The following is a 15,338-nucleotide window of genomic DNA, read 5'->3' on the forward strand; positions in this document are numbered from 1 at the left end:
TGCAAGTCTCCAGTTCCCTGTTGGTCGCATTCACTGATTGCTCCGCAAGGGTAACTAGGTCGAACGGATTGGTGCCGGAGCACCAGTATACCTAACAGCGATTATAGAGTTTCGGCCGTCGGAGTGCTCGAGTTGGCTTGCAAAGCTGCTCACGACAATCAGAAAACCCGCATCAAGAACAGAGCAGCTTCGGTTCGGCGCTCATCAAGGCAACAATTAGTTTCAGTTTTAAAATGTTAAAATTTGAATGAAAAATTCCACATTATGTTTTTCAATTATTTGGAACACCTATTCCTGACTCTTAGTCAACCATTTGTCTATACAAAACCTCACTATTATCTATATAAATAAAAATGTAAGGCCAAGTGTGTTGCTAAGCGAGAAACCCGAAGAAGGTATCGTCCGATTTGAGCCATCTTTATTTTGATGTATTCTTCTCTGCCCGTAAATCAATGTTATGGAGAGAAAAATCGGAAAACTCTGAAGGAAGGTCGGAAAATTCGGAAAATTTATTCTCCATATGTTTTACATCTACATCATGATAAGCTTTGTTAGTCCATTCGATGTTCGCGCTATTGAAATCGATCTTTGTTTGAAAGTGGAAATGTATTTTCAGGTGAAATAACGCACTCTTCTATCTTCTAGAATCTAGATCTATATAAATAAAAATGGAAGGCCAATTGTGTTGCTGAGCGCAAAACCGAAGAACCCCCTTTTGAGGCGTTTTCATTTTGTTGTATTTGTTGTATTCTGCCCATAGAACAATATTATGATGAGAAAAAGTTTAGAAATTTGTTCTAAAGAATTCATATCGAAACAAAAATTTTGGGCGGCTGAAGTTCGCCGGGTCAGCTAGTTTATAACATAAAATTGTTTTTAAAAACAATTTTCGTATTAGATTTTTTTTTCACCTGCAAAAAAATGTTTTTCATTTAAACAGAATACTAACTTGATACGGAGAAGTTAATTTTCATTGAAAATTTTAATTTTAAAAACGTGTTCATTCCGTCTGAAAATCATTTATCATCTTTGACGCTCCCCTAAACTCGTAAACGAAGCTCAATGTCGTCAACGCGAATACAGATTTTTATCTAAAGAATAACATTGATCTCTATATGCAAATTCCACCTAAATTCGTTCTCTGGACCATTGTGCATTGTTGCACGAGAATGCTCTCCCGCATAGAACACTAGAGTCACCCTGATTCTACATTTCGATCGACTTGATGAAATTTCATTCTGTATTCCGTTCGATCATCTTCGAACATTAAATGGGCAAATCATTCGAAATTGGAAAACCAAATTATATCGAAACTCGAACGAAAATATAGGAGAGATGGGGGTAAAACGGACATGTTAAGGAAAACTTCAATTGTATCTTTGGAAACTCATGTTTCAAAAATTTGAAAGCAGTTTCTGACAGTTCAATATACTGGTTTTCGAAATAACTGGCCAAATGTTTTATAAAAAATGTTTTCCCATATTTTTAACTGAAATTAAAACAAACCGAAAAGTACAACATTTTTATCGGTGCGGGTATAATGGACAAGTTAGGGGGGGGGGGGAGGATATGGACAGGTTCATAATATACGAAACGTAGAGGTTTATCGCTCGCGAGAGGAATAATTTCGCTCTCTCTCTCAGTGTTTGTGTGTCCAATAACTGAAATAAAACAAAAAGAGATAGCAATATAAAAAGGAGTTCAATATTCTTCCCTTCACTTTCCATCAGGCATTGGATGTGATTATGGATGTTACTGTCCATATTAATTTTCTTAAATAGTTACGAGTACGCAAGGTACAGGCAAACCTTTTTTTGTGCGGGGGATAGGGACCGCACAAAAAAGTCGCATAAAAAAAATCGTGCAGAACTTCACCAGCAGCTTTAAAAAATCGAGTTCGGTACACATTTTGAAAAAAACTTTTTTTTGTGCGGTAGATAGGGATCGCATAAAAAAAGTTTCCTCCAAGAAAATAACTCAAATTCACGCCGTTCAATTTCCTTCTGTTTCCCTGCTTTGCGATGGGACACTTTGCCTTTTCGGTTGCGCGTGGCTGTTTTATGCTTTTGGTTGCATGTCGAAACGTGTTGCTGTTAGAAATCATGTTATGCGAAAACTTAGAAAAACTTAGAGCATTTGATGAGAGGAGGGGAATGATTTCAGAAGTGGATAATTGAGACGCAAATATGCTTTTTTCGTACTGAAATGCATATAAACCATCGAAAAAAACTAAATGGACGAAAACTTCGTCAAATATGCTTCTGTTCATACACCGCACAAAAAAAATCGCGCAAAAAAACCGCACAAGAACAGAAAATCGCACAAAAAAATCGCAAAAAAAAAATCGCACAAAAAAAACCGCACAAAAACATGTTTTACTGTATTGAATTCCATAAATTTAGAAAAAAAATCATATTTGTATTTTCTTGATTTCGGCACAGCACCAATAGCTGCCAAACTTTGGTAAATCAAAACAGAACTCTAATTATATATGTAATCGTAACATACATAGAAATATCTCAAGGGTCCCTTACACGATGAATAATAATGACATTACTCCGTCAGAATGACAATAACAATGATCGTGTAAGGTTAACAAAATTGATATGAAGGGCAATAATGATGCAAATCCGAATTTTCTGATCTCGCTCCATCATTAAGGGTCCCTTACACGATAAATAATAATCACATTACTTCATCAGAATGACAATAACAATGATCGTGTAAGGTTGACAAAATTGATATGAAGGGCAATAATGATGCAAATCCGGATTTTCTGATCTCGCTCCATCATTAGGCCTTGTTCTCACTGCAGCGGGGCGTCAGCGTGGCTTGGGCGGGGCGTGTGATGCTTGCGATTAATCGTGTGTGTTCTTACCGATGTGTTCACACCAGGCTGACGTGTCGTGAGCGTGGTTTTGGCGTGTGGCTGGCGTGCAAACGAAAACACTTCACGCCGGCGATATTTGTACTTCTCCGCTTCTCTCTTGCATATGTTTGTTTGTTGTAGTGACATAATTTGGATTTTTCGCGTTTTTTTAGTTTTTACATTTTTCACCGTCCGATTTTTGTACCGGTTCGTCCAACGATGTTGAAATATTTAAAAATAAACCAATTTTCATTCTTTCATTCAAAAATACACATTGACAATTTGTATAAAACACGCCGAAGACACGCCGCTGGCACGGTGCAATGTGAGTGAATTAAAATGTCGTTACGAGAAGTGAACACGCCCCGCTCACGCCACGTTGACGCCCCGCTGCAGTGAGAACATGGCCTTACTGTAATAGAGCAGGGACACTATCATTCGAGGTGTCTAGGATACTGTGCGACATCTTGTGTCAAAATCTATGTTTGTGAGCCAATTTACTCTCTATCAGATTAGTGGGCCCAAAGCAATTTAAAATTTCTAAAATTTGAATGAAAGTTATTATTTGCTGTTACTTGAATGCATAAAACACGTAGTACTGAACCTTACTTGTTCAATTTTCTATAATTTTCCTGAAATCCCTACTAAAACTCATTAGTATAAAATAAAATTACCACCAGAATTAGTTTTAGCTCAAAATTTTTTCACCATTTACAGAACACCTGTTGCTCTATATATTACATAGAGCAACATATTTGATGCGAAAGAAAAATGATTTTCAGTTATACATTTTGATTTTAAAAGTTTGTTTCTTCTACCTGAAAACCCGTTATCATTTTCGTTTCACAACGATGGAGCACGAAGCTTAAAATGGTAATTCGCGATAGCGTCGGTGCAGTGTCGACATCTTTTGCCCAAATGAGTGGGTGAAGCATACGGGTGAGATACGGTGTCGACATCTACGAAGGTATTAAATGGTAATGAATCAAGCATAAGCTATTGAGATTACTATTGAAAAATACAGTTTTAAATTGTGAATAGATCAATGAAAAGAATTTCAAAATGGTTTTCAAATGCTCATAACATATTGTTTTGAATCTTCTTCATCCATCACTGAAAGACATCTGTTAATATAGATCAAATTGTTGAAATCATAATTAGAAACCATTATTAGGAAAAACTTTCGTTCTAGATATTTTCATTGTTTGCAGAAAACCTTTCAAATTATTGATGTGGATGTTTATTTGATACAATAAAATTGATTTTCATTGATAGTTTTCATTTCGAAAATGTGTATATTTCTCTTACGACTGTGAAGGCTAGAATTGCTGCATTCCTCGAAGCAATGAACATGATCGTGTAGAGTTCAAGAATAATGATAATACCCAATGGAGTGTGTCTCGCTAGTATTGCCCTTACTGTTAATGTCAATGCTGCTGATCGTGTAAGGGCCGCTTTAGAGGGGTGTTATGAGAGAAGCTTTTTATATTTATTTAAATTTATGAACAATTTTACCAGTGTATTTAATGTGTAATTTTTTAAAATTGTTATTCTCCATTAACTTCCCGAAAACTTTGTTGAACGCCACATTTTGATTAGAGAGAACCTGGATTCCGAATTGCGATTTTTTGAAAATAATGTCAATTTCTTTTGGATACGATCTTATTAAAAACAGTTGCAATTAAAATTGATCATGGAAATAGACAATTTAGCTGTAGTTTAGTATTTCGTATATTCGAATGATAACTTAAATACCTTTCCGTGAATGTTAGTGATCAAAAGTGTCAAACTTCCTAATGGAACAGTCAGATGACATCCTAAACAATCTGTGTTGCCAATACTCAATATGTGGATAGAGACTCTATGCTAGTACCGTCGAAGTCTTCGGTCTTCTGGAACACTCTGTTATTGTCAATAATTGAACTTGATGCAGCATTCTCAGCACCATGGGTGATATTTCACACACTATTCAAAATGGTATCAGTCCTTTCCGTTTCAATGCTTCGTAAGCTTTCATGCGAACTTTTCAATTTCGTTCATTTTTCATCTTTCTCATACAAAGGTTTCATGAAATCTGTCACAACGTTACTACAGGATGTAATGGAAGCGCTAAAGGTTTCAAGTTAGCACACCGGTGTTGAAACGAAAATCGAAAGAAAGTGTTGTACAGGCATAGAACAAGGCATAAGTAAAAGAAACAAAAAAGGTAGACAGAAAAAAACAGAATGAGAAACAGAAGAAGAAAAATCAACATCAAACGCAAAATTACCGCAGAATGGCTAGAACTAGTGGAGGAAGAGCTAGAGGTGGAAAGTCGTCCTTCGTCATTAGCGTTCTTACTCGTCAGTGACTCGGTGCCGGCGACGACCCGGTACACGGTTCCAGCAGCACGCGCAGCCCGATCGGCAGTTTGCTGATCGCGTTTTCGTTCGTTCGTTTTTGTTTTGTTTGTGGAGGGGTGTTTAAAATATCGTTCATTTTTCGATTGTTTTTTATTGTTGTTTTTGTGTGTGTGTGATAAATTATACATTTGATGTTAGTTCGTGAAGTTAATGTATGGTGGGTCAAAGTTTGTATGTGCAATTTCGAAAATTTGTCGTTTTCCGGAGGTGCAGGTGGAAAGAAAAAGAGAAAAACAAATATAAAATGGTGTCAAATGTGATGGCAACTTGGCGTTGGCCACCCCCTTGTTGCTCACACATTAACAACGTGTGACCCAGTTGTAGATATACTGTCGAATCCGGGAAGAATACATTAGTGCGCTACTGGGCTATACTTACACGGATGATATCGAAGAGGAAGTTTCCGGAGCCACCACCGGCTCCGCCCGAGGAACCACCAAATGATAGGAATCTGTTGAGGGGGTAAGCGTTATTTGATTAGTTTGATGAATATATGTTATGTAATGGGTGTTTTATAGAGGTATAGAACTTGATGTTGGCAACACTTGGTGATATGTGTTATATATATTTCATTAGGAATAGACAGACACTGAACTCATAGGTCCGTTTTTCTTTAAAAACAATTTCGGCCAGAACGTAACAGTTGATCACCACTACAGGTTCACGATCACCGATTTCTTTGTTCTACAATGAGGTTAAACTAAACGAATACAATGCCACTAAAAAGGAAACAAAATTACATCGGACGGCTCCCTTAAACAACTCACCTCTTGTTGCGATCCTCGTCGTTGCCTTCGGAGTCCAGTGACAGCTCGTCCAGGGCTGAGCTCTTCGCGGACGACTCGGCACCGTTCTGATCTTCGGCCACCGATTGGGTGTCCTGGTCGGTAGCACGGGCTCTGCGGATCGCGTTCAGGGTGTCACTCAGTCCGGCCAGGTCCAGCGATTCGAGCGTGTTTGGGTTCTCGTTGGTGATCTGTGTTGTTGTTGTAGTGGTGGTTGTTGTTGGTGCGGTGTTTTGCGTGGTGGACCATACACCGGAACATGCACACATTCACAGACACACCCACATGTGGACACGGCGAATATGGCGGACATGTGTATTGGGCGGTACGATGGATTAGGAGTGATTTTGATTGATTTTGAGGATTTACAGTTTCAGATTGGTACGATAAGGATGAAAGAGATGAGATGAGCATTACATGAATCGCTGTTTTTTGTTTTTAATTCGTATCGATGTGTATACTGTGTTAATCATAAGGTTCTAAAAAGAGATCTATGAGCATTACAATGCAACACTGGGAAGAACGAAACGATGAGGTTAGCAAGTCAACGGAGACAGAGAGATAGAGAAAAAGAGGAGCACACGTGTACATGATCACATGGGACAGACTACGACGCATTCGCAGAGATAGGCTGGAGGTGATGGAGTTTGATATGGTGGAAAATAATACTAAACATGGTGACAGAGCTACACCAAACAGAGATAGTGAGCGAGATTCCATACCGAGTCATCTTGAAGGTATGGTCTTTGCCAATTGTGAATTGTGAGCGATCGCCCTTTTTCTAAGGTTTGAAATGATTGATTCAAGCAATATGAACTGTCGCAAGTGGTTATTGGTAGGATCTACAGCGCTGACAGCTGACAACTGTCATACACAATTGTGTTTTGTTAGGCTACGAATGTTTTGTTTGACAGGTAGCACAGCAGTGAGTGAGCGGGAGAGCGCAAGAGAGTACAGAATACAGTGTTGATGAAAAAAAAAATAGAGAAAGAGAGCTACTGGAGCTGGATAATTTGTTGTTTCTGCTACTGTTTTGCTAGATGGCGTTGACTTCCGGTAATAAATAGAACTACTGTTGGACACATCCCACAATTTTTTTTCACTAGCTGTGCAGGTGTGTTAAGCTAGACGAATTCCGGACGCCGCCGGTAGCCTCATACCAGATTGAAATCGGTGCTATCTTGTGCATTTTGTGCGGTAGTGGTGGGTGTTTGTTCGGCGTTGTTGTCGCTGTTCCCAGGTGTGGGAGGTTGTACTGTTTCGGCCGCTGAAGTAGTGGCGGAGTCACTACTCGATTGGTCTGAGATCGACGATGATGATGAGGAGGAGGATGAGTCTACAGCGCTAGGGAAAGAATCCGTTAGTCGCAAAACATTGCTCAATTCATTCTCGTCAGCGGTACCAATTGGGCTAGCGGTAGTGGGCTTCTCATCGTCATCATCATCGCTACTGGGGGGAAGGGTGGGTAGCGAAATGCTCACTTTGCGTCCACTATCACTCGAGATATTCTTTTTGCTATCATCATCATCGTCATCGTCAAAATCATCGTCGAAATCATCTTTCGTCGTGTCGCGCCCTCCGGCATTTGCGCCGCCGCCGCCGCCTCCCAGACCGCTGCGCAGAATTATCGGTCCCAACGTGCGGAACAAATAGGACGTGATCATCTGGATTTTCTGATCCAGAATCTAGGGGAAATACAGGTGTGGAATCGTGTTCAGAAAAGCTCATATTCACAAAACAAAAATAATTTCAAATGAGAGGAAAAGCAAATGTGTGAGAACGGGTGATCGTGTAATGCTAGGGGAATGGAATATAGCGGTAGCGACACCTGTGAACTAGCGTGACAAGCCAGTGTGACGTTTGCGGCTTTGCACTGCAATTATGGGGGGACACACACAGAAAAAAAATACTGCAACTCGGGAGGAACAAAAAAATAACAACCACGTCGAACTTAATGCACACCGTCATTCCGCCCGGCTCAATGACGCCGGCCATGGCATGGGCTGGCAAAGGGTAGCAAAAATGAAAGTTGTTCACATTCTCTGCCCGCCGATAATGAGACCACTACCCCCGGAGTCGTCGTCCTTCGAAGCTGATTCACAAATTTCGTCCTCCAAGGCCCGCTGCTGTGGTCGTGATGTTTTGTGATCTGGTTTTTTCCCTTCGATTAAGATAAAAAAGAAACGCCTTGCGGAACGAGAGTGCAGCCGCAGTTGGTGGGGTTTCGACGAGACACTTCCTTTTCGGTTGTTTTTCGAGTGGAGCCCCATTGGGAACCAAAAGTCAAGCCGTGTGCTCATTGCTAGGGGAGAATATTTTGGACCGTGTTGATTGGTGGTGCATAACCTTACACAAGTCGACCGTGAAGTGATCAGATATTTCACTGAATGGCAGTCGTGAGGCGACGCTCATTGACGCAGAATTTTTTGCTCAGTAATCATGTGATTAATATTATTTCACATAAAAATAAATTAAAATTACGCTTCGGTTTCTACGCTTATATGGTGATATGCAACGGGATTCTCGATCATTTTATGTTGCTGTGGAATAGTAATCAACATAATAAATTCTAAGTGTTATTAGAGGTGCGCAACCATTTCAAATTCTCTGGATTAACGTTTGCCTAGATCCTCTGATTCAATGCTTCTCCTATTTAGTATTTCTTTTATGGAAATTGGCGTCTAGGTTTCGAGTAGATTAATATTTACAGCCTTTCTCACATACCAAAGATTAATGAATGAAAAGATTTTATCAACCCCAAAGATAAAAGAACATTGATGGCAACCACAATGATTTCTCAGGATTTAACACATAGTAGAATTAGAATAAGGCGTATAACTTTCGCCGCCGAGGTATTGTTTCGAAATAGAGGTTTTATTGCTGATTCACTGTATTATCCATCGTTGGCTACATCCTTCCATTTCCCACAGGTCACCTTTTTAGGTGATCCTGATCCTGTGTTTTTGAGCGATGCATTCTTCCAGAACTGTTGATTCGCTCAGTTATGTGCCTGTGGTCGCAATAAATGATAGGTAGAGGAAACAACGCTTAGGAATAAGGCGAGTCTAACATGATGTTCCTTTTTAACGTATTCAACTTTTCATGTCTTGATCACGCTCATCCCGTTTGTGTTTTCCAAACAGTCGTTCATTACCTTGCATCAGTTTGTGGGGTGCCCACAACCGAATGGCCATTTTGTTCCACCGTCTCTCTATTTCTGCAGCATTCCTTGTCACCAGCTTCCTTTTAACAATTGCCCAATATATTTCGATACTTCGAAATTTGGGGTGATTGATTGGGTCGAAATCTACATCGTAGTCACAGTTTTATGTACGGCAGCACAGGTTTTTTTTCAGGCATGCTTCTATATATTATATATCTTCCAGCCAATAGCCTGACTTATAATGAAAATAGTCAATAGCCTGCTGTCAAAACGTTTCAGAGCTGTGTGGGGTCATCCCGATTCTAGTTGAACAAAGCTATAATCCATTATTCACTGTGAAAATTACTGCTTGATGCAAACAAATTAGTGTTTTCATGATTTATGAGTTACTGTCATGTTAAAACTTTGAGAATTGAAACAATTGCTCAATTGTGAAAAATCAGTATGCTAATTTTTGTAATAAGCAATAGTTGAGGAATATTTACAACTATTTTGTTGTTGCTGTATTCGTTCTGGGAAAACAACCATTTGTTTTCTGCGTAAAGTCGTGTTTTTTGTCCCGTTATTTGAAAAATTGGACAAATACAGTGTGGGAAATTGGTTTATACACAGTATTTTATTTTACTGCATTAGTAAGTCAACAAACAATAATTGATCCACAGCAATTGCAAATCCCTCCAAATCACAGTTTATTACAGTATAGCTTCCTATGCTATGTTTTATTTAGCTGAATAAGAAATAAAACCCCTCTTCTGTATTTCGGTCGATTCGAAATATTTCGAACGACTTAATAAAATTCCATTCTGTATTCCGTTCGAGTTGTTTCTGTATTTCGTTCGGTCTGTTTCTCTTCGAACATTAAATGGGGAAAAAGTTCGAAATAGGGAAAGCGAAGTCATAACTTGAACGAAATAATGGTTTCGTACGAAAAGCAAATCCGGCGGAATGCAGAATAGGGGTGAAAAATAGGTTTTGAGAGAGCAAATACGTTTAAACGCACTTTAGTTTCCATATATGAAAACAATGATTTAGTCAACATTTTAAAGAAAAACAATAGTCAATATTTAGTTTGCTTCTGTTCTTGTGAATAGTTTTAAAAAATCTGTTCGTCATGGAATTAAAGAGATTTTCAAGCGTTACAGCAGCGATGGATCTCCAGGGTTCTCTCACAACAGCATCTAGTTCCCGAACTGCCCGTTATTGCCTTCCGCCGCTGTACACACGTCGTGTATGAATTCCCCAAATTGAATTTGGGTCTAGACTACGTGCAGGCCAGTCCAAAACCTTGATGACTCCGGAGACGAATGAATCGTTAGAATTAAAGTCTCCGTAAACAAAGAAAAAGAAGAATTGATGACTCGCTCCGAAAACCACTGCATGCTTCTCTTACTAACATGGATGGTTGCATTGTCTTGCTGAAAAGTGAAGTCTTCAGGCTTAGTATCCTCACTAAATGGCATCAGGTTTTTTTTTATCTTCGCTTATTTTTTGTCGGCCTATTTCCGCCACTTCAGTGCCAATCACCGAAATTAGGGAGGCGACTCCACCTGTTCCTACCTATCAGACTCAACAACTCATCAGCCGGGCCAACTTTTTTTACTTCCCCTCCGAAGGAAGGCGTAGCCAGAGGTTTTTCGCCTCAGAAAATCCCAACGACGCCAGCTGGGATTGAACCCAGGCAGATCGGATTGTGAGGCTGTTACGCTAACCACACAACCACTGGCGCCGTTAATGGCACAAGACTGTCTTCCAGTAACTCCACGTACTTTTCTGAGTTCATCCTTGTTGAAATTGTAGCAAGAGGAGTTTTTCCATGACGCGAAAACCACCCCAAATCACGAGTGTTTCACCTACGAAGTTTCGGCTCAGCTTGACCTCAGGCTCAGTAGTATGCACATTTCATTCGAAAATACAACGTTATCCCATTTATTTCGCTATGCCATTAGCTTTTTGGCGAAATTCAATCGAGCCTGAATATGTGCTGGAGTAAGATTCGGTTTCTTGGCCATTTTAGTGTACTTGAAGTAACCAGATCCCCGCAATATCTGTACAGTGCGCTTATTGGCAATCGAGTGTCCAAGTCTTTTCTTAACTTCCGATGCATTGAACTTTCCAGTTCCGGCCAGCTTCAATCCCTTTTCTGTCACGAGTGCTTATTTTGGTATTCCTCTTAGTTTCTTTCTTAACGCCATATTTTTCACTTTTCTTCAGTACATTTCTAATCGATGAACTACTCTTTGTTCTGATTCACTCAAATTCCTTTTTTTTCTGTATTTTTCACCTCAAATCCACAAATTGTCAGCACCAACAAATGTTTCGTGTACTAACACAACAATAAAACTGAAATGACAGATTGGTGTTATAGGTACGCCAATCGCTTATGTTCAATTGTGTGCGTTTGAACGAAATTCCCTCCTCAAAATGGATTTTCTTCTTATCAAAGGCATACGCAGTTTTCAAATTAAATGATAGTAGGTCTACACTATACACCCGACGGCCAATCAAATACAGTTGCGAATGCAGTCCTATGTTTGAGAACTTCGAACAAAAATTAGCTTGCGTTTAAACGAAACTTCCTCACTGTATAGTTTTGCGGACACCGGAGTCTGTGTGACAATCAGTGCGGCAAGAATTCAAACTCAAAAAAGTCATCACAAAAAGCATTGCTCGATTCTTTGAAATTAGTTAACATCTTTAATTGTGTTCCGATAGGGTTTATTCTTCATTCAACCTTTTCATTCAAGCTATTGATTCATGCTACTCCTTCTCATTTGAATGAGATGAATGTATTGTATCGAACGAGAATGAATAATTCATTATATCCTGTATCAATTGTATCTCATGTTGATATAACAATAGCCTCCTAAAGTATATAATATTTTGTTTGTTTTGAGTTTAATTAAATTTCAACGGTTGATCTTTTCTCTTTATTCTTCCCATTCGATTTCTTCTGATTGCCATCATTTGTAGATAGTTCTCTCAACCCATATCATTGTACTTATTATAATTTTCTTGTAGTAGTCTCGCAATCTAAACACTATCGTCGAACAACGAAAAACAGGAGAATTCATATCTCGTTAGAACGACTGGAGAAAACGGATGCGTAAATTAGGGCAAACAAACCTTCCCTCGGAAGAAGCTCCAGGATCATCAGGAGTGACTCGATTTCGCGGCACGGACAAATCACGCTAGTCGCCTTCTCCCTGCGAAACGCCACAGTCATAGTTGTGGTTTTCGAGCGACGTATTATTCCCTCATAATATCCATATTTCTACGCTAATGGACGTGATTCAAACTCTACGAGACACAACCAGTTGATGGAATACTATCTACTATCTAATGGGTAACGATGTTGGCCACCTGAGCGTGGACCGCGACTAGAAGAGCGCGAGCATGATGAGTTCAACCAAATATGACATCTGCGGGCGACTAGTTCTAGCGCGAAATGGAGCGGAATGGACTGATCTGAATATGAGCACTGAATGTCCACGAATGATAGTATGAGCCAATAATCGAAATGGGGGTAAACGAACGAATGAACTGTATATTTACAAGAGTTATTGATGTTAGAGAACCGGTGCGAAAAGGTGTACTGACCTGCGAGATGGTTGGGAAGAGCTCCCGGAGGATTCCAATCGTTCGTTTGTTTCTTTCGTTGATTTTTTGATCATCCGAGCTCACCAGCGTAATGACGTCTAGTTCCTGCAGAAAAAAAAGAGAATAATTATTAGTGAAACATTAATTGCCACACGATTGCCAGCTCGCTCTGCTCAGGGTTTAACGATTCATGTCGTGATATGTTTGGTTACCTTCACTTACACTGAAGCTATAAATCGATCAGATGTCCATTCAATCGGAAATCGATAATTATGGGTCTCGCATTCAACCTGCTTTGCAGGACCTTGATTTCTCGTCATGGGTCATAAAAATTGATGGATCTTTAGCGCACCTAATCTTTGGCCCCGCATTCGATGCGATATGTCACAGCTTGTTCCGCTGCCATAGGTCGACCATGGTCCAGTAACCTCCTCCAAAGCGTTCGATTACGAAAGTGAAATGTGAACTAGTTTGCTTGGCTATAAGTTGTGGGAGTGAGAGATGTAATCGCCCAACCGTTGCAATTTTCGATGCCACGATGAAGTAACATTTCGGCAATTGCAAGTGGAATATTCGCATATATTAGCTTCGGTTCACGTTAACACGTCTCAACGCGTTTCAAAGTTAATTTAGATCTAAAAGTAGATGAAATCATATAAAATGCAACGTAATCAGCGTCATAATTAACCCAGATGGGACAGTAGCAGACGATTTCGCTGTTTAGTTTGCATAAACTGCTTTCAACTTGTTGTTGTTGCTATTCATCGACCAGATCACTGATCGATCAGTGTTTCTGGTGGATGAGATAAAATTCAGGGCCATTTTTCTTGATATTATCATAATCACGTGAAGTGGATTCAATGTCTCCACTTTTAGAAAATGAGACTTCTATATGAGAGAGCCAAATGCAGTGATCCAATTCTTATAAGTTAACCCTTTCCATTTTCCAACGAATCAACAGCTTTCGTCTTCCGGTAGTGCTCCAATATGTTGGTGCAAACGGAAAAAAACTCTGCACTTCGCATAGTTCAAGGATGCTTCCGCGTCGTTTCATAAGTGAAACACAGCTCATGGGTGATCGGTTCTGCTGGTCTGTGGAACAAATCGCGCCGCGTTGCATGCGATTTGCCGGCTTCGGTTCGATTCAAGGTTTTTGAAAGTATTCTAGGGCCTTTGTTTTGGTTTTCTTATTTTGTATCATTGATGGATGTATTTTCGCCGCTAATTGGACATGGATGGGGATGGGGGGAAATCAACGTTTCTTTTATTTATGCGTCGATAGTTGTTCGCCCGTAAGTGAGTGGACCCTAAGCGGCGTGTAAACGCGATTTACAGATAACTTGACGGATGTAAGAATGTGAGGCAATGCACCGAAACGTTTGATATTATCCGCCATCCTTTATTGTGGCCAGTGCGAAGGTGACAGCTATTTATTCGCATGAACTATCTGATGATTCTTAATTTCAATCTATGAACAAATGTATTCCACGTTATGAAATAAGTTCCTGGACTAAAAAAATCGCATTGGAAGCCATCATCGAAGTAACAATCCAGTTAGGTTTTCACTTTCAGTTCTGCAAACCATATGAATTTTATCTCTATAAATATAAAGCAATGTTCCGTGGAAAATACTATATTATTGATGATGAGAAAGGCGTATCCGAAAATTGAAAAAATATTCGATTGATAAAATAACATAATTCTATGAAGATATTGCAATTTTTAATGGCTATATCGAAACAATTGAAAAGTTTAGAGAATAAATATTATTATCTAATCAACGATTCGTAGCCTGTAAAGCCTGTTTTAGTCGCAATTTGGTCGCAAAAAGTAGGACATTTCTCAAATTCCAATTCCAATTCCAATGTTATGTATTGTACTTTTTTTTTTTTTGCTTACTTTGGAATCCCCACAGCTTAAAAACACTTTAACAACAATTTATAAAAAAATGGTGTGATATAAAATTGAATGCAATAATAGAAAATTTTGTTTTTTTGTTTTCAGACGACATCACTGAGAAGGGTGTCCAATAATTCGTTTAACTGTTTCTGCAATGCACGAGAATGCGTCGATTATCTAATTAGATTAAGTTTTAATCGATTCAAGAGAAAAAAAATGATTTTTTAAAAATTAACATTTTCTAACATTCACTTTTTCTAACATTGCGAACGTTCGTGGGTTCAATCCCAGCGATATTCATTGATTGATCTGCTATTTGACCACAGCTAGAGGCAAATAAACCTTGTTGTCTAATGCTTCTCCAACATAAAAAAAAACAATCAACCAATTAATTCGCGATGACGAATGTAATGTGTCGACATCTACGGTGGTGTGAAGTAATTATCTTTATCAGATAAGTAAGGCCGAACATAGTTTCCATCAAAAAAGGGAGTGAGAATGCCTACTTGATGTTATTTGAATGCTTAACTATGCTAAATTCGTCATTATAATATAATCTTAATGTCAGAAATAATTCTCGTTCCAAATTCTTCAATCGAATAACGAAAAAATATGTTACTTAA

General features: G+C 39.1%; 1 protein-coding gene across 3 annotated transcripts in view; it reads right to left on the reverse strand.

Moving 5' to 3' along the window:
- The window catches only part of LOC129772960 (synaptonemal complex protein 4), a 68,597-nt gene that overhangs the window by 5,237 nt on the left and 48,022 nt on the right, over positions 1-15,338 (reverse strand). The window contains exons 3-6 of one of the 3 annotated variants that reach the window (XM_055776494.1): positions 12,817-12,921; positions 6,039-6,247; positions 5,650-5,722; positions 5,139-5,282 (exon numbers count right to left, since the gene is read on the reverse strand). In XM_055776494.1, coding sequence (XP_055632469.1) covers positions 5,139-5,282; positions 5,650-5,722; positions 6,039-6,247; positions 12,817-12,921 — 531 coding nt within the window. Of the gene's footprint in view, positions 1-5,138; positions 5,283-5,649; positions 5,723-6,038; positions 6,248-6,325; positions 7,742-12,816; positions 12,922-15,338 lie in introns of those variants that run through there. The other 2 variants (XM_055776507.1, XM_055776503.1) reach the window with 2 other exon arrangements.

Source organism: Toxorhynchites rutilus, chromosome 1, assembly GCF_029784135.1.
Source record: "Toxorhynchites rutilus septentrionalis strain SRP chromosome 1, ASM2978413v1, whole genome shotgun sequence".
Classification (NCBI taxonomy): Eukaryota; Metazoa; Arthropoda; class Insecta; order Diptera; family Culicidae; genus Toxorhynchites; species Toxorhynchites rutilus.